The sequence below is a fragment of the Spermophilus citellus genome (assembly GCF_964194105.1).
Source record: "Spermophilus citellus genome assembly, chromosome: 3".
NCBI classification, from domain to species: Eukaryota; Metazoa; Chordata; class Mammalia; order Rodentia; family Sciuridae; genus Spermophilus; species Spermophilus citellus.
In genome coordinates this window covers 3,560,352-3,579,392 of record NC_138184.1, presented here as the reverse complement: position 1 = coordinate 3,579,392, position 19,041 = coordinate 3,560,352, and the positions used below count along the sequence as shown (strand labels likewise).

The window sequence follows — 19,041 nt, the reverse complement described above, 5'->3', positions numbered from 1 at the left end:
ACAGGCATCCCTCAGGATCCGAAGGGGATTTAGTCCTACGGGGATGGGTTCTGGGATCCCCCGAGGACTCCCAAATCCACAGATGCTTGAGTCCCTTATGTAAAAAAGTGCAATATGCCAGGCTGGTGGCCACATCTGCATCCCAGCAGCTCGGGAGGCTGAGGCAGGAGGGCGGTGAGTTCAAAACCAGCCTCAGCAACTCAGCGAGGCCCTAGGCAACTTGGAGAGACCCTGTCTCTAAATAAAATACTTTTTAAAAAGGGCTGGGAAGGGGACTGGGAATGTGGCTCAATGGTAGAGCGCTCACCTTGCACACGTGAGGCCCTGGGTTTGATCCTCAGCACCACATTAAAAAAAAGTAATAAACAAAAACAAAGATCTTGTGTCCATCTACAACCAAAAAAATATATTAAAAAAAAAAAAGGGCTGGGGCTGGGGCTCAGTGGATAAGTGCCCCTGGGTCCAATTCCCGGTGCTGGAAAATAAACGGTAAGGTGTGGTATTTCGCAGAACCTGTGTGTCACCTGTGGGTGGCCTGCGAACTCACTTGTAGGTGTCAGTGATGGCTCTTGTGCTGTGGCGTCGAGGGCAGTGGCGAGGCCACACGTCCGGCACAGACAGTCCGGTTGCTTGTCTCGGGCGACAGGGCCTGACTATGCTGCCCCGGCTCGTCTCTGGCTCATGAGCTCAGGTCCACTCCTGCCTCAGCCCCGGGGTCAGGGACTACACATGTGGCCACCAGGCCCTGGTCCGCTGCACCCTCCCATCCAGGCTGGGAATGTCCAGCGGTCCCGCTACCTCGGGGGAGACCCAGAGCCGGGGCAGCTGGGGCGGTGGCCAGGGGTGCCCAGGACCTGGCTCTTTCTGGGTGGCTTGGCCCCGTGGGCGGTGACCTCCTGGCTCTGGTCCTCGCCCAGCATGGACTCCCTCTGGCCAGCTGTCAGCCCCCTCACTCCTGCCCTGCCCTGCGTGCTGGGGGAGGGGGCAGCCTTACTTCTCGATGACGTAGGAGTAGTTTTTCTGGAGCTCCACGGGGTTCAGGATGCCCTTGGAGCAGGCTGAGATTTTGCTGTGAGCAAGAAAAGATGGTGAGAGCTGCCTGGCCTGGAAGGGACCTCCTCCACAGCCAGGGACGGGGGGGGGGGGGGGGGGGGGGCTGGGAAGGATGCAGGCAGCGGGGCCCGACCTGGCCAGGGGACGGTTCACCACCTAGAGGGTGCAGCTGGGCTGGCGCTCAGTGGCAGAGCGCTTGCCTAGCACGTGGGAAGCTCTGGGTTCCATCCTTGGCACCGCAGAAAAACAAATAAAATAAAGGCACGTTGTCCTCTACATCGACAAAAAATAAAGACATAAAAATGTCACCTAGAGGCCAGGCACGGTGGCCACACCTGTCATCCCAGCGGTTCAGGAGGCTGAGGAAGGAGGATCATGAGTTCAAAGCCAGCCTCAGCTACAGCGAGGCCCTAAGCAACTCAGTGAGACCCTGACTCTAAATAAAATACGAAATAGGGCTGGGGATGTGGCTCCGTGGCTGAGTGTCCCTGAGTTCAATCCCTGGCACCAAAAAAAAAAAAAAAAAAGAAGTCACTTAGGATGTGGGCTGCCCTACATGTAACAGGAGCTACCGTCTTGATCCGACTCCAGTGCACAGTCCAGGGTCCTGGGGCAGACACAGGGCTGTGCAGCCGTCCCCACCACCCTCTCCAGAACATTCCATCTCCCCACACTGAAGCTCGGCCCCTGCCACACCAGCTCCTGCCGCGTGTCCTGCTGCGTCTCTGAGTACAGTGTCCCTGGGGTGCGCCCACGTGAGAGCAGGAGTCAGGGTGCTGTGGTGTGCATGGCGTGAGGGTCCCTCGCCCCTCGTGACCCACGGTGCCCCATGCCTCGGCTCTCGTGGGTCCTGCTGCTGAGGACATGGTTCTTCTGGGTTTGCTCCCAGCAATGGGACAGCCCCAGGGTGTGCAGATCCTGTGTTTCCCTTCTCTGAGGGCCGCCAGCTCCCCACAGTGGCTTCCCGTTGTCCCCTCATGCCCACGGTGCGCAGGGTCCGACCCGGCCTCATCCTCCCAGCGCCTCTCATGCATCAGTCAAGCCCAGCAGCGTCTTGCTGGGTGCGAGGTGGCCGCTCCTCGTGGGTGTGACCTGCCCCTTCCTCCCGAGTGGCGCGGAGCACTCTTTTGAGGGCTTGCTGGCCCCGTCTGTCTTCCTTGGAGAAATGTCTACTCAAGTGTTTTTGGTCCAGCCTTATTTTCTTAATATGTTTCAGCTGTAGCTGACACACTACCTTTTCATGTGGTGCCGAGGATCGGACCCAGTGCCTCACACGTGCCAGACGAGCGCTCTGCCACTGAGCCCCAGCCCAGCCCTGACACAGCTTTTTGAGACAGAAGCCTGGACCCAGCAAGTCTCCGCAAAGTTCATCTTGAAGAGCCCATGCCCTGGTGGTACGTGAAGATGGGCACACAAGGCTGGGGGCTCTGTAGCTTCACGTGTAGCCTCAGATGTCCCTAAAGACAGGGACAGCTTACTGGCCACATGCAGGAACACCATGCAGCTGATAAAAAGGTGAGGCCTAGCTGTGCAGCCTGAAGTAGGAAAGACGTCCCAGATGGAGTGTCAGGGAAGGGGGTTCAGTGGATGGAGCTGCTACGCGGCCTCTAAGGAGAACAGAGGTATGCAGGACATCAGGAGTGACAGTGACGTGCTGCGGAACAGTCTGGATGAGTACATATGCCCCTGCTGCGGGGGTCCTCTGCTCCCCACCCAATCCCTCACCAGCCCCTGTGGCGGGCTTCTGGGCCAGAGTGTTGATTTCCACCCTCTCCTGTGGGTTTCTTGCCTTTACGGTCTCCCTGGCCCCAAGGCCATGGCCACACACCTGGCCATCTGCCCTGGAGAGCTGGTCTCCATCCGTCCAGGCTGGCTGGCGGAAGAGGAGAGCAGAGCCAGAGGCTGCCATGGGCGGGGGCAGTCAGAGACGCCCCAGGAGAGGACAGCACGGCCGCTGGATCCCAGAGGGCCTCGGTGCACAGGCCTGAGTCCTGGGTCCGATTCTGGGGTCTGCACTCCCCTGGCCGGCAGGTGCACCACCAGCCTATGGCCAGGACAGGCGGTCCAGCGGGGCAGGCTGGGTACTGCTGCGTTGGGGTGGGCTTTGTCCCCACAGAACCTCCAGTGAAGGTGGAGAGTCGGGGGACCACAGTATGGCCTTGGGGTCACCAGGGACCTGCCCTGGTGGAAGAGCTGATGACCAGTGTGGCTCCTGGGAGGGGTGAGTCACGGTGAGGACAGGGGGCCTCGGATCAAGCCACCTGACACGGCACAGCACGAGGCCACACCAGGTGCAGAGCAGGGCCTCACGCAGTGCTCTTGAGTTAAACTAACCTCTTATCTTTGCAAATTACTGAGTCTCAAGTGTTCTATCATAGCCATAGCAACGGGCGAGGATGGACACATCAGAATACGCAGGGTGGCCTCGGGTGTGGCCGTGGAGAGGTAGCTGTGTGCTCTAAACTGACCAGAGCAGGGCGAGTCTTTCCAGAGTAACCAGGCAAGAGCATGAGGCACAGTCACACACTTAGAAAAAGTGAGTGCGTGTGTGTGCATGTGTGTGCACGTATGTTTGTCAGTTGGCCTGGGTGACCCAAAGTCTCAAAAATCCACCTCTAGGCTGGGTGTGATGGCACATGCCTGTAATCCGAGGGGCTCAGGAGTCTGAGGCAGGAGGATTTCAAATTTGAGGTCAGCCTCAGCGACTTAGCGAGATCCTTTGTCAAAATAAAAATTGAAAAGGGCTGGGGCTGGGGATGCGGCTCAGTGGTAGCGCACCCCTGGGCTCAATTCCCAGCACCCTTCCCCCCAAAACCCCACATCTCTATCTGTCCATCCGCCCGTCCCTGTGTGACCCATTTCTTTGTCTCATCTGTCGGACCCCCGTGTCTCCCACCCCGGGCACAGTGCTCCCGTACCTGCCCCCACAGATTGTTCCCAGCGGTTCTGTTGGGACCCTTGAGCGCCCCAGGCAGCCCGCCCTCCCCTGCAGCATCGCCCTGCTCTGTCCTGTGCAGGCCCCGCGGGCTCTTGGGAAGCAGGTTTTCAGAGCTGACCTCAGAGGACCGGGGCCAGTCCTGGACCCTGACGGAGGCCACCGTGGCCCTGACTTTTCTCTTTTGCTCCTGGGGACTGACCCAGGGTACCTGGCCACTGCGCCCTCCTCATTTTGAGACAGGCTGACCTTGAACTGGCCTCCTCCTGCCTTCCAGTGTGGGATCACAGGCATGCGTCCCCGAGCCTGGTGGCCCTGGGTGGCTTTATTTTAGGTGGGTTCTACGTTGGCAGAGCACTCGCTCGACGCTCATGCGTGGCTCGGGGACCAAGTGAAACACTGCTGTCACTGGGCTCTTCTGCTGCCGTGGCTTCCCCAGCACCCTCCCATCCTGCAGCCCCACGGGGTCCCACGCGACATCTTGTCCTCAGTCTCCTTGGGCTCCTCAAGGCTGTGGCAGCTGGGCAGGACTGGCCGGGCAGCGTGTCCATCCTGGGGGTCTGACTAAGGTCTCGGCCATGGGGCTGGGGGACCACGGAGGGGCGGGGCCATCTCCTCAGGTCAAGGCACAGCAGAGCCACCAAACCTTGGTGTGGGCAGCTGCACTGGGGGGACAGGAGGAAGTCCTCAGGTGCAGGTGGAGCGCAGATGGGCAGGGCTGCAGTAGCCCGCCTGGCCTCCTGTCGGTGACTCTCACTGCACGCTGGCATTTGTGCCAAGCGTCAGGGGACGTGGCCTGGCTCCTTCTCTTCACTGTGACATTCTGCTAGGTCAGAACGTCACGCTGGGGTGCTTCACTCCCTCTGGGGCACGCGGCCTGGCTCCTCCTGGAAGCTGTCAGGAATAGGCCACTGTGACCACTCTGGGTCGCTGGGTCCTCGGGGGCTTGCAAATGGCTGGAAGATGTACACCCCAAAAGCGGCTCTGAGCCTGGAGCTATGGGACCCCAACCTCACGGGACTCCCCGCTGCCCTACTCCGGAGCCTGGCCGTCCTCAGGTGCGCGTTACCGGGTCTCGTCAAACTGGGATCAGCCCGGAAGTCTCCACCACTGAGTTCCACCTCAGCCATGTTATTTGGAAACAGGGTCTCACCAAGTTGCCCAGGCTGGCCTCCAATTTTCAATCCTCTTGCCTCAGCCTCTGGCAGAGCTGGGTAGTGGGCGTGGCGACCCCACCAGCTCTCCTGAGAGCTAAGCTCTAACACGCGTCCCCCGCTCGGTGAGCTGGGCGCCTTCCCCGCAGCAGCGTCCGGTGTGTTCTGCAGCCACTGGCGTCTCTTTTCCCTTCCTTGTTTGGAAAGTGCTGGTTCAAGCCTTTGCCCAACTTTTTTGGAACAAACTGTGTATTATTTTACAACCAGGATCAGGGTATGTAATCCATCAATTGCGCAGACCCTTCCATGTTGGGGGGAGACCTGGGGAAACTGCCATGGAGCCTGTCATTACCCTGTGCTGCCGAGAGACAGCCACCTGACCCTCGGGGGTTCATGAGCCTGAGATCAGCGGCCACCTTGGGGCGTTTACACCACAGGAATGGGCAGGTGCCACGCGTCAGGTGTCCACCCAGAGCGGCTATGGCCTGCCCACCAGCACAGCAGTGTCTGTGGGGACAGGAAGGCCAGGAGCCCCGTGTTGAGAGCCACAGCCAAAGGGGCCCCAGCAAACTTCCAGCTGCCGGCTGATGATTGGCTCACAGTGGCCCCAGCAACATCTAGCTGATTGGCTCCTCTGCGGTGATGTTCATTGGGCTGTTTCCCTGCCCTTTCAGACCACGGAGCTGCTCATTGGGGGACTTCCTTGGCTCCGCCCACGTGACCCAGCCAATCGGCCTCAAGAGCAGGAGGATTGTGGGAGGTGGTGAGGTTTGTGTGTGGGTGAGAGGCTTGTGGAAGCCCGGTGGTGGCAGTTGGGCTCTGAGGGTTTTTTCCTGAGGAGCTGTTTTGTTTGGCGTTTGTAGTTCTAAAAATAAAGTGTTTCTTTTGACAAGTGGCTCCTGAATTGTGCCCAGCCAGACTGCAGCAGCCCCGCTCGGTTTCTTTGCTGCTTTCCTTGGGTTCCCATGATCTGTTTCTGGGGGGCAAATTTTCTAAATTATTCTTAGCAAGAGATCAAAGCCGAAGACCCTGCGCAATTCTGATCAAAACGAGGAATTAGAGGGCTGAAAGGAGGAAACAGAACACGCAGGTGAGAAGGAAGAGGAGGTAGTGAGCTCTGACGGTGCAGGAGGGACGCGGCAGAAGCCGGCTCAGCCTGTCCACGGTGGTTATTTAACCGACTTTTTGGGGTTGGTACCCGGGGTGAACCCGGGCCCCAGGCATGCTAGGCAAGCGCTCTGCCAGTGGATTATTTGACATTTCACTGTGGGAATGTGAGACGAACAGGAAATAGCCGAACACACGACAATGCCCACTTGAGCAGCTGTCCCTTGCAGCCACCCAGCTGTGTGCCACCCCACCCGCGTATTGACACACTTACTTCTGCACAACGATCTTCTTTTCCAGATCACAACCCACAGAAATGAGCATCGACTGCAGAGGACAGAGAGGGACAGGCAGGTCAGGGAGGGAGGGCTGCAGCTGACAGAGAGCATGGCCCGGGCACATGCTCACACAGGGAGGGGGAGGCAAAGGGTCAGGGCCTACCAGTGGCTTCATGTCCACACACGAAATCTCCCTGTTGGCTATGTCCACAGTCAAAGTGGAGATCGTGGGGCGCTTTATGCTGTAGAGCAGGGGTGTGCGCTGTCAGTGGACACGGAGGCATGGTCTACCCTCACCAGTCATCTACCAATCCACCACCCGTCCACCATCCATCCACCCACCATCCATCTCCCAATCCATCCACCCACTCACCCACCCACCCATCCACCCATCTATCCTCCCAACCACCACCCATCCACCTAATCCCTCAACCCACTCACCCACCCACCCACCCATCCACCCATCCATCAACCCACCCACTCACCCACCCACCATCCACCATCTATCCACCCACCATCCATCTCCCAATCCATCAACCCACTCACCCATCCACCATCCACTCATCCACCCACTCACCCACCCACCCATCCACTCACCCATCCATCAACCCACTCACCCACCCATCCACCCATCCACCACTCACCCATCCATCCACCATCTACCCACCCATCCACCCACCATCCATCAACCCACTCACCCACCCACCATCCACCATCTATCCACCCATCCACCTAATCCATCAACTCACTTACCCACCCATCCACCCACCCATCTATCCACCATCTACCCACCCACCCACCATCCACCCATCCACTCATCTATCCACCATCTACCCACCCACCCACCATCCACCCATCCACTCATCTATCCACCATCTACCCACCCACCCACCATCCACCCATCCACTCATCTATCCACCATCTACCCACCCACCCACCATCCACCCATCCACTCATCTATCCACCATCTACCCACCCACCCACCATCCACCCATCCACTCATCTATCCACCATCTACCCACCCACCCACCATCCACCCATCCACTCATCTATCCACCATCTACCCACCCACCCACCATCCACCCATCCACTCATCTATCCACCATCTACCCACCCACCCACCATCCACCCATCCACTCATCTATCCACCATCTACCCACCCACCCACCATCCACCCATCCACTCATCTATCCACCATCTACCCACCCACCCACCATCCACCCATCCACTCATCTATCCACCATCTACCCACCCACCCACCATCCACCCATCCACTCATCTATCCACCATCTACCCACCCACCCACCATCCACCCATCCACTCATCTATCCACCATCTACCCACCCACCCACCATCCACCCATCCGTAAATGCTGAGAACCTCTGCTCAGGTGGAGGCCTAATTTCTCTCAAGTTTCCACCTCTTCCTGTGTCCGTTTTGTTGGTGGTCGCCTAGCTGCTGTGGATTGAATGTGCCCCCAACGCTCACGTGTTGGAAACCTAGTCCCCAAGGCAACACTTTCGCCAGGTGGGGGCTGAGGAGAAGCCACTAGCTCAGCAGGATGAGTGACTGCTTCCGGGGGAGGGGGGTCCTCTCGCACAGGGAGGGGAACCACAGTGAGCCTGCCCCATCACTGGCTGGGGCTCGGGCTCTCCAGCCTGCCACCTCTCACCATGGGGTGACACAGTGAGAAGGTCATCACCAGACACCAGCACCCTGGCCTGGGGCTTCCAGGCCTCCAGAACCAGGAGAAGTCGTGTGCTCTTTGCAGTCGCCCAGCCCTGGGCAGTGCACCATGGCCGCAGACACCCGGCAGGGCCGTCACTTGTTAAAACCACCCCTGACGTCAGCGTGTCACCGCTGAGCCAGCCCGGACTCGGGCTCTGCCACCAGCTTCTGCGCCCCCTGTCGGACCCTCAATCGGGACTGCGGGGTGTTCCTGTCAAATCCGTCTCTGAACAGCCGCCGCATCTTTCCTGTATACCCTTCCCTTCTACCCGATAAGCTCCAGGTGTACGGGGCCCCTGCTCGCGACTCTTTCTTATTACTCCTCGGGCTCCCGCGTAACTATGCCTTCGTCTCCCTGTCATTCAGGTCCCCTAAGGGTAGAAGTGCCTGGGGTGCACATTTCCTGAGACGTAAATGTTTAATGGATGAATGAATTTGTGAACCTCTACAACTGGCATCCCTGAGGCTCCGCACGCGCCCTGCAGCTCAGGAATTCCCAGGGTCCTTTATTCGACCCCGCCCCCGCCGCTCGGCCCCGCCCCGCCAGCTCGGCCCCGCCCCCGCCGCTCGGCCCCGCCCCCGGCCCTTCTTTGTGACGTTCTCGTTTAATATTTAGTTATTCGTTTTTCACGGGGGTAAAATCCACAGAGCTCAAGGCTGGACACATCAGCCGCGTCTGCGGGCGCAGCTCGGGAGCGCGGCCACCCCCGTCCCCACCCTCGCCCCACTCAGTGCCTGGGCCGCGGCCCCGCCCCCCCTCCGCCTGCTCCCCACGCTGCCCGTGGTGGACCCGGGAGTGGACCCCGCTGCATGCCCTCTGTGCCCGGTTCATGTCACCAAGCACCACTGCTGCGCTCCGGGTTTCCCTCTTTCTGAGCGCGGACCGGGGCTCGGGGAGCTGCCGCTGCCCACGCTGGCCACACACGAACCCTCAGCGGGACGGCGGCCCCCGCGTGTGCCAATTCTGTTTACTTTGCAAAGCGTTTTCAATTGTTCTCAACCCGGTGTCCTGAGCTGGGGTCCAGCTCAGCCTTGTCTCTCTCCCAGGGAACCCCGCAGCCCGCAGGAGCCCCTCCTCTGTCTAGACGGCCACGTACCTGGAGGTGAAGTTGGGGGAGGCCCTGCCCCAGTGGTGCTGCTGCTTGAGGTCAATGTCCTAGGAACCAAGGAAAAGGCCCCACCTGGAGCAGGGCTCCCGGATGTCCCCCATCAGAACGAGGAGAGCTGAGGAGAGGGGGTTCTGGGAGGAGCCCAGAGCCCCGCAGCCCCCTGGCCAGGCTGTCCTTGGGGGCCCGGCTCCTGGAAGCTCCAGGGTGCTGCCCCAGCTGAGGGCACCCACTCCCTGGCGGTGTCTGTCCCTGGAGCAGCCACGTCCCAGTCACCTAGGTGTGATGGGGCAGGCTGGACCGGACTTCCCTGCAGCCAGTCACACGGGCAGGCCCCGTGCAAACTGCCCTGTGCTTCCCTGGCGCTGGGTCCAGTGCACACTGCAGGGGTGACCGCGAGGCCTGATGGGTGCACACGCACAACGGGTCCCAGACTGCTGGGCTGAGTCCCTCCCTGGTGTGGCCCAATCCTGATACCTCAGTTGACCCACTTTGCCCAGGGCTCGCGCCCTGCCTGGGCTGCCAGGCTCCCTGCCAGGCTGTCCTGCCAGGCTCCCATGTGAGTGATGAGGTCAAGTGTGGGTGACCGCTGCCTGTCCCCTGCCAACAAGGGGCAGGGGTGCATCCCCCCAATTCCCCGATGCTTCACCCTCTATATGTGCAAGCAAGGGAAGCAGGAGGGAGGGTCCCCTCCATGAAGGCCTGAGGTCCCCCAGCCTGACTGCTGGGACTTACCAGTTTGTACACGATGTTGCTGTCAAAGGTGTTGTCAGCCTCCTCGTAGATGGAGGCCTGCAGCCCCAGGGAGTAGGGGTTGCTCACCATCACCTGGGGAGCGAGATGGTGGGGGGCGGCTGTTGGAGCCAGCAGCCCAAGCAGGGCAAGCACAGGGGACCCATCCTCCTCAGGAGAAGACCAGCCTCGCCCTGAACTGCGGCTGCTGGTCCCACGCCTGTGCCCTCATCCACCCACCCTCTCTGGACCTCAGTGCCACTCTGCAGGTGGCCTTTCCTGTAGAGGAGGTGGGGGGAGGGACCCCTGGGGAGAGCAGAGGCAGCCCTGGTCCCAGGCCTGGGTTTGCAGGGGTCATGCGCATGCCATCTCAAAGAGGCAGCCTCTCCTGGCTTAGGGGCCACCTCTGTCATCCCAGCTTACTCGGGAGGCTGAGGCAGGAGGATCACAAGCTTGAGGCCAGCCTGCGCGACTTAGTGAGACCTTGTCTCCAAAAGAAAAAAAGAAAAACTCTGGGGAGGGGCTTCCTTCACAGACTAAGGCCAGGAGACCACCTTGACCACTGGACTGGTGGCCGGGTTGCAGCGAAGCTGAACAAACTCTTTGAAGTAAGCATGACTTCCACAAGCTTCCACAGCCCCTCCCCCATGTCCTAACACCCCGATTTCACTCCCCTGAGGCAGAGGTCCATCCCCGGCTAGTCCTCCCTAGGTCACAGAGGACACCTGAAAGCAAAGCATGGCACTTCCCTCACTGCTCAGACCTGGCTGACTTCTGAAGATCCCCAACTACAGGGAAAATTCCCAGCTCATGCTCCGTTCATCCCTCAGATGCTGGATGCCTGGATCCAGCCGAAGAGCCCGCACAGAGCTAAGCGGGGTCCTGCAGGCGGCCCACTACCTTCCCGCCACCTCAGACACACGGTCCCCACCCTCAGCTTGATCTCCCGCATCCACGTTCCAGGTGCAGGGCCTGGCCGACGGTCCTGGAACCCTCCTGCCTTTCCCAGCACCTCCCCTGGGTGGGACTCGCCTGGGGCTGCTCCGTGAAGGGTGGGGAAGGGCCCGGTCAGCCACAAACTCAGCACAGAGGGCTGGCTGTGGAGTCACCTGAAGAGGCCTCTCTCCCCAGGTGACGCCGGGGGCGTCCAGAGTCTGGGCACAGCCTGGGCGCTGCCAAGGCAGTGGCCTAGCACTGACCGTCAGGGGCATCAGAGACTCACTCACCAGTGGAATGGGGGACATGCCCAGCCGGGGTATCAATGTGAAGGACAAATTCAGTTTGCTGTTCATGTCAATGGTGTACATCTCAGATTCTAATCTGCTTTCCAGAAGTTCTATCTGGTCAGGAAGACAGGATGAAAGGGTCAAGCCCCTACTTCCAAAAAGAAGGGGCGGTGAGTGGTAATTGACACAGGGGCCCTGGGGATGGAGCCCAGGTCTGGCTGGGCGGGTCACCTGGACTTCCACTTGTGCCGCTGTCCTCCCTGCCAGCCCCGGGGAACCCTCCCCGCCCCCCAGCAGTGCTTCCTGTGCATCTCGAGCGCGCCACTGCCTAGATGTGGATTCCTGCGCCTCCTGGCTCTGCTGGACATGGTCATCTCTTTGAGGTCTCTGTCTGCTATGATCCAAATATGATTTGTCTCCCGGAAATCAGGCAGAGCTTAATCCCCAAAGTTCAATGCCGATGGTATTGAGGAGGTGGAAGCCTGATCCCACGAGGCACAGAGGTGGGGCCTCTGGGAAGTGACTAGATGGGACAGGTCATTAGGATGGAGCCCCATGACCGGAGGCCTGGTGGCTTTATCAGGACAGAAATGGAGACCACACACCTCTGCCACCATCTGATGCAAGCTACACTTGGAGTCCAACCTCCAAACCAGAAGCCAAAAAAATAAACCAGTTTTTTTTTTTTTCCAAAACATAACCTGCCTCTAGTATTTCATTATGGTAACGAAAAGCCAGCTAATACGCCTGCCACCAACAGGTCCCCTTTATTTCTTTAGTTCCCTTTCTGCATATCTCTGGGGAACCCTGGCTGTTGGGGTGGGCCTAGAGCTCTCTGGGATGGCTGAACATGTTCCTCTGCCCTCGGTGTTTCTGGGAAACTCGATGGCAGGATCCAGGCGACCCAGTGGACATGGGTTTGATGGCGCTGGTGGGACATGGTGGGTGATGTGAGCGCTCAGTGTGGCGCCTGCTCTCTAACGTAAACCACTGTTGTCCTCCGAGCCTCTCTGTTCCCTCGCTGGGTAGCCAGAAGGGCTGCTTCATGCTTTTAGCCAGGATCATTTTGTCAGGAGACCAGCTGCTCACCCAATGGAACAGGTGCAGGAGAGCTGGGGAAGGACACGGCCTGCGGGCCAGCAAGTAGGAGGCTGAGGCAGGAGGACCACAACTTCAAGGCCAGCCTCAGCACTTAGTGAGGCTCTGCCTTAAAATAAAAACAAAAAGGTCTGGGGGTGTAGCTCACCCCTGGGTTCAATCCCGGATCCCACAAAAAATATTATCAAAAATATTAAATTTGGGGGCTGGGGATGTGGCTCCAGCGGTAGCGCGCTCGCCTGGCATGCGCGGGGCGCTGGGTTCAATCCTCAGCACCACATAAAAATAAAATAAAGATGTTGTGTCCACTGAAAACTAAAAAACAAATATTAAAAAATTCTCTCTTTTAAAAAAATATTAATTTAAAAAACTTAACATAGGGATAGCGCTGCAAAAATAAAAAATAAAGAATGAAAGGAAAACATGAGAGTGACATCTGTTCCTGTCTGCGACAGGGACATGGAGGTGCTCCTGAGGAGACTCGGGTGCAGGGCTGGCAGACTCAGCTGACCAGAAGCCCGTCCCTCCTGGAACCCTCTCGGGGACTTCCCGGGCCTGCTGGCCGTGGCCTCCAGCTCTAGGGCTGAGCCCGGCCCCCTCCCCAGGCCCACAGCTCGGCGGCGGACGTGCACCTTGCACTGTTTCACCTGGAGGCCGGGGTCCATGAGGACGGCCTGGATGTTGAGCGGGCACTTCTGCATGTCGAAGGTGGGGAAGGCGGCGTCGGGAAGCGGCGTCAGGATGTCCAGCATCCCCACCCCGGAGAACATCAGCACCGCCTCTGGGAACCAGACGGAGCCCTCGGCCAGCTAGGGGAGCCAGGTCTGGGGTGAGATGCGGCTTTATCCTGTGGCTCAGAACTAAAGATGCCCCCCCCTCCAAAGGCAAAGCCTTGGGTCCCACGGGAGCTGCTCTCTGGGGCTCCCAGCCTGGGGGGGCCTCGTGGGAGGTGGCCAGGAGTCTCGCCTGGCCACAGGGCACCAGCCTCTCGGGAGAGTCAAAGGCAGCTACAGAATTTGTCCCCAGGACACCATAGCCCTGGATGCCACCATGGGGACCTCAAAGAAATGGTCCTCACATTTGTGCTTCACCCAATTAACTCACTGTAGTCGCCACCAGGAACTTCTGGGAAGCCTGGGGGGACAAAGGGGAGCGCGGGAAACACGGCAGTGGGGGAGGGCTGCCGGGCAAGACACTGGGAGGCCCCAGCCAGCGCCTCTGTGGCCCTGGTGGACAGGCCGGCCGGGCCGTGGACCCTGCTTCTCCACCTGTCAGATGGGGCAGCAGAAGTGACTGCCCCAAAGGGCTCACTGAGGACTCTGGGCAAGGTGACAGCCGGGACTGAAGGGGACCTCACAGGGGAACAGGGGACAGGGGACAGAGCCTAGGCAGGGGCCGGGGAGTGCAGGTGGGTGGGAGGAGGGTTCAAAAGTGCGAGCAGGGAGGGGCTGGAGCTCAGTGGGCAGGGGGCTCGCCCAGCAGGCACAAGGCCCTGGGTCCACCCCAGCACCACACACACACACACACACACACGCACACGCACACGCACACACACACACGCACACACACGCACACACACACACACACACACACGCACGCGCACACACACGCACACACACGCACACGCACACACACGCACACACACGCACACACACGCACGCGCGCGCGCACGCACACACACACACACACACACGGTGCCAGTAAGGAGGATTTTGAGTGTTTCTGACACAAAGGAAAATGGACGGCCGAGGTGGTGGACAGCCAGTGACGCTGGCCTGTCGCCCACTGAATACACACATCGGAGCATGCAGCTCAGCAAGCACACATATAAATAAACAAGCCGTGGTGCACACACCTCCCCTGCACACATGTCTTTCCATACACGCACGTGTGCATCAACGTGCGTCGGCTGACTTTAAACCCAAGTCCAGCGTCTCCCACACCCACAGACGCAGGCGGCCGGCTCTGCTGCTCCTTAGGTGCTCGGGGTCTCGCCTCCCGCTGCTGCTATTTTAATAGCCCCGGGGAGCTGGCCTCTGGCCTCCCGTCCCAAGAGCGAGCAGAGGAGGGGGAGGGGCTGTGGCCACTCGACTGTCACCCACCTGGATGATGGAGTTGGACAGGAATTCCAGACTCCCGAAGTACAGAGCGTCCTCCTTGGTCAGCACGGCCAGAGTGTGCTCATCTAGGACAGACAGGCAGACCCGGGTGGTGGCCTCGTGGCGGCCTCGTGGCCTTGCTCTGAGTGCTGCAGCGAGCGCCCTCCTGGTGACCCACGGCAGTCACCCCACAGACACCTTTGGAGCCCACACGTGGCTTTAGGTAACAGGCACAAGCTGGACTCCTGCCTTTTTCCTTCTGTCCTTTTTCCTGATCACAGCCATCGAATAATGAGTGTGGGCTGTGTCTCACTAGGGTGGTTTTTGGGTTTTTTTTTTTGCGGTGCTGGGGATGGAACCCAGGCCTCCTGCAGGCTAGGCAAGCGCTCTCCACCAGCCACAGACAGCCCTCCTTAGGCTTCAACTGGCATTTCCCTACTTTCACATCCGCTGCAGCCTGATTTACAAACCCAAGACATGGAACAACCCAAAGTCTATTGACGAAAAAATGAAGGAAATGTGGTCCAGCCATACAATGGAATATTATTTGGCCTTAAAAAGGAAGGAAATTGGGGGCTGGGATTGTGGCTCAGCGGTAGAGCGCTCGCCTAGCATGGGCGGGACCTGGGTTCCATCCTTGGCATCACATAAAAATAAAGACATTGTGTTGTGTCCATCTACACCTAAAACATAAGTATTAAAAAAAGGAAGGAGGGGCTGGGGATGTGGCTCAAGCGGTAGCGCGCTCGCCTGGCATGTGTGCGGCCCGGGTTCGATCCTCAGCACCACATACAGAGATGTTGTGTCCGCCAAGGACTAAAAAATAAATATTAAAATTCTCTCTCTCTCTCTCTCTCTCTCTCTCTCTCTCTCTCTCTCTCTCTCTCTCTCCATCTCTCATTCTCTCTAAAAAAAAAAAAAAAAAAGAAAAAGAAAAAAAGAAATCCAGGGCTGGGGTTGGGGCTCAGCGGTAGAGCGCCCGCCTAGCATGTGTGAGGCCCTGGGTTCGATCCTCAGCACCACATAAAAAAATAAATAAAATAAAGGTCTATCAACAACTAAAAACATATATTTATTTTAAAAAAAAACCAACCCGGGCCGCACGCATGCCAGGCGAGCACGCTACCGCTCGAGCCACATCCTCAGCCCCCCCTGGATTTCTTATATAACTAATTTCTCTAATTATAAATTAATTTTAAACAGATAAATGGACACAGAGGATAGGATGCAATGCATAATTAGCAAACGGGAAGCACTGGCTTTTCTTAAAAAGTCAAGTGGTCCTGCAAATTTTCTCACTGATTGCCTCAGAGTCTCTAAGCTAATAACTGTCTCAGGGGAAAATTATCCTGGAAAATCTCACTTATTGGACAGAACCTGTTCCTCCAAAGATGGAGCACAGGACAGCCCCAGGACAGCAGTGGCCCAGCCGGCAGGCCCAAGGGCGCTGGAGTCAGGGCGAGTTGCTTGAGATAGATATATTTGTGTGTGTGTGTGTGGGGGGGGACAGTATCTTTATTCTACATTTACGTGGGGCTGAGGATCGAACCCCATGCCTTGTGCTTGCTGGGCAAGCCTCTGCCACTGAGCACAACCCCAGCCCTTGATCTGTGTCTTCAGAGACAGATGTTGGGGTCCTAACCCAGGAGCTGAGTGTGGCTTTGCAGACGCCCTGGACCTGCGACGGCTTCACCCGTGATCTTTCCCATTTTCCCGGGGGGTGGTGGGGGCACAGGGAGCCTCTGGGGCTACGGTGGCCGCAGCTTCAGTGGGCGGGCTTAGGGCCGGCTCGCTGGACCCCATCCCCACCTGAGAAACATCTGCATTTGGAAACAGGGTCTTTGCAGAGGTGACCTTGGTAAAAGGAGGTCGTGGGGGTGCCCTGGTCCCATATCACCAGGGACCTTGTGAAAAGGGGAACTCTGGATCCAGAGACAGACAGGGACAGAGGGAGGATGGCCACCTGCAGGTACAGGCTCAGCCAAGGCTACCGGAGCTGGGAGCGGAGACCTGCCTGGAGGCTGCAGAGAGGGCCGTCCAGCAGGCCCTGGGCGGCAGAGCGGGGCAGACTTCTGGGGTCAGAGCCGCCCAGTCTGTGGCTCTTGGTTCTGGCAGCCCCAGGATGGTGCCCGGCCGGCCCCGTGCCCTCGCTGAGGCACAAGCTGTGTCTTCCCCGTGTGCCTGCTTTGTGGCTGGGCATGGAGGTTTCTAGAAGGTACCGGTGGGGCAGGCACGCACTGGCAGTGATGCTGTGGATGGAGATGTTGAGTCTGGAGATGGAAGTGGACAGAACCTGGGATCCATTGTGCACCTGGACAGTTTCGAAGAGCTGACCTACGAGGGGACAGAGGAGAGTCATGAGGACCCGTGAGCATCCCCAGCGCTGAGACCAGGGCCACCCCTGCCACCACCCTCCTGCCCTCCAGTGGTGACCTGGCTCTTCTTCTGTTTTACTCCTCTGCAGTTCCAGGGGTCGAGCCCACGGGTGCTCTAGGCCCCCACCCTTCATATTTTGAGGCAGGGCCTTGCTAAATTGCAGAGGCTGGCCTTGAACCTTGATCCTCCTGCCTCAGCCTCCTGAGATGTTGGAATGACAGGTGTGGCCTCTGCACTCAGCTTAGGCCTTTTAATAGAGACAGTGTCAATAAGGGACGAAACAGAGCTTTTCAGCTGGGTGTGTGTCCACCATGCCGGAGGCCCAGGTTCCCCCCCAGCACCAACAAAACCACAAAGCAGTGCCTTCTTCCTGGGGTGGGGTTCCAAAATGGGTGGTCAGCCTGAGCCCTTTTCTTCCACTGGCAGGGTGGGGGTCACACCCACGTCCCCAGCTGCTCTGTGCCTTAGGATGAGGCTGTGTGCCCCCAGCCCAAGTGCTGCAGAGGCCCTCCCCTCGGATCCCTGGCGGTGGAGGGCTGAGCCACAACCACAGCACTGCAGGTGCTGGCCAATCCCCACTGTCCCTCTGCTGGGGCGGTCCCTCGTCCATCCTGGATGCTATAACATGGGCAACAGCCCGCCCACCTCGTGGAATCACTGACTGCGGCCCCAAGAGAAGATCTGAGGTTTCCTGGTCAAAGTTGGGACCCTGTGCCTGCGGAGTCTGGGGCTTTCGGAACCTGCCCACCTGCCCTCCAGAGCCAGCCAGGGAACTGGGGAGGACGGGTGGGTTTCAGTGGAGCCAGAACCTGCCGCGTCCACCGGGGTCTGCTGAGGGGACCTGGCTCTGCTCCCTGTCCAGGCCCCGCATCCTGCAGGCCGAGAGCGCAGCCCACTCACCTGAATTGGGAGAAACCAAGAGGGTCTTCTCAGACCAGAGGATCAGAAAGCCTCTCAGGCCGGGGCAGAGGAAGACGTCCAGGGTCTTGTCGTAGTTGAAAGCCAGCCCCGGGTTCCGGTCGAGGGGCTGCTCCGAGTACACGAACACGCCCTAGAGAGACCCGTCGCGGGGACAGAAGCCACGTGTGGGCAAGCCGCGGGTCGCACACTCAGTGCCCGGCAGCACGCAGGAGGCCCTGGCCCCCCGCCACACGCACACACCCGCTGTGGTCAGTGGAACTCGTCCCTCCAACCTCGGCCTCCTCGTGAAGGCCAGCAGGTCTCGGCCCGGGATCTCCACGGGGGAAGACTCTTCCTCCCAGGCAACACTGGGCCACGTCTGGGGGTCTGTGGGGACTGGGGGGCTCCTGTGTGCGGAGCAACACCCGGGCACCCAGGACGCCCACCCAGAGACGGGCCTGGCCCATGCCCACCACACCAGGGCGGGAACCAACCCCTGCCTGCTGGGCGGGCCCTGTGGTCCCTGCTGTGCTGGGCTTGCGCTCTGCCCTCTAGAGGTAACCAGGCCACCTGGGAAGGGACAAATGCCTACATCGAGGCCTCGAGGACGGGACTGGTCACTGCGAGGTGGGCTGTTACAGGGCGAGGCTGTCCCGGTGTTCGGTCTGCTCACAGGCTCTGCCGTGGCAGGGCAGCCCGAGAAGCTGCACGTTGGGGCCACATGGACTGGCATCCAGACGGCTTCCCTAGCTGGTCCCTCTCTCCTCCAAATTGTTGGCACATGCAATTTAGCTTCTATTCCTAAAATCCCTGTGAGGGGCTGGCTCTTCCACTGTGCGGTTTCCAAAGTCCCTTCCTATCTGCCCGTCATAGAGTTCCCAGGACAGGGTCAGAGTCCCTATTGCACAATGTCAGCTTGACCACGCCTGCCATCCCAGTGACTCTGGAGGCTGAGACAGGAGGACTGCAAGCTTGAGGCCAGTCTCAGCAACTCAGCAAGGCCCTGAGTGGTTTAGCAAGACCCTGTCTCGAATTAAAAAATGAAAAGGCCTGGGGATGGGGCTCCCCAAAACAGAGAAAGCATGGAAATGGAAAGGGCAGGGGAGTGCTCCAGGTGCAGCACCCACACAGCATGAGGCCCGGGGCACATCCCCAGCACCGCCAGCACCCATCACCCCAACAACAAACACACAGCATCCTGCCGCGTGGCCCCACCGACACATACGCCGTCCCCCAGGAGACGCACAGT

At 59.1% G+C, this 19,041-nt stretch overlaps 3 protein-coding genes across 3 annotated transcripts in view; 2 read left to right on the top strand and 1 right to left on the bottom strand.

Moving 5' to 3' along the window:
• The window catches only part of MICOS13 (mitochondrial contact site and cristae organizing system subunit 13), a 92,038-nt gene that overhangs the window by 24,794 nt on the left and 48,203 nt on the right, over positions 1-19,041 (top strand). The gene's annotated exons all lie outside the window — the stretch shown is intronic.
• DUS3L (dihydrouridine synthase 3 like) overlaps positions 1-19,041 on the top strand; it is a 77,218-nt gene that overhangs the window by 14,729 nt on the left and 43,448 nt on the right. The gene's annotated exons all lie outside the window — the stretch shown is intronic.
• CATSPERD (cation channel sperm associated auxiliary subunit delta) overlaps positions 1-19,041 on the bottom strand; it is a gene marked incomplete at its 3' end in the record, with an annotated part of 43,858 nt that overhangs the window by 5,239 nt on the left and 19,578 nt on the right. Inside the window, exons 8-17 of the mRNA XM_081286901.1 lie at positions 17,793-17,943; positions 16,755-16,850; positions 14,520-14,602; positions 13,050-13,226; positions 11,320-11,433; positions 10,097-10,189; positions 9,353-9,411; positions 6,691-6,769; positions 6,524-6,576; positions 995-1,069 (exon numbers count right to left, since the gene is read on the bottom strand). Coding sequence (XP_081143027.1) covers positions 995-1,069; positions 6,524-6,576; positions 6,691-6,769; positions 9,353-9,411; positions 10,097-10,189; positions 11,320-11,433; positions 13,050-13,226; positions 14,520-14,602; positions 16,755-16,850; positions 17,793-17,943 — 980 coding nt within the window. The remainder of the gene's footprint in view (positions 1-994; positions 1,070-6,523; positions 6,577-6,690; positions 6,770-9,352; positions 9,412-10,096; positions 10,190-11,319; positions 11,434-13,049; positions 13,227-14,519; positions 14,603-16,754; positions 16,851-17,792; positions 17,944-19,041) is intronic.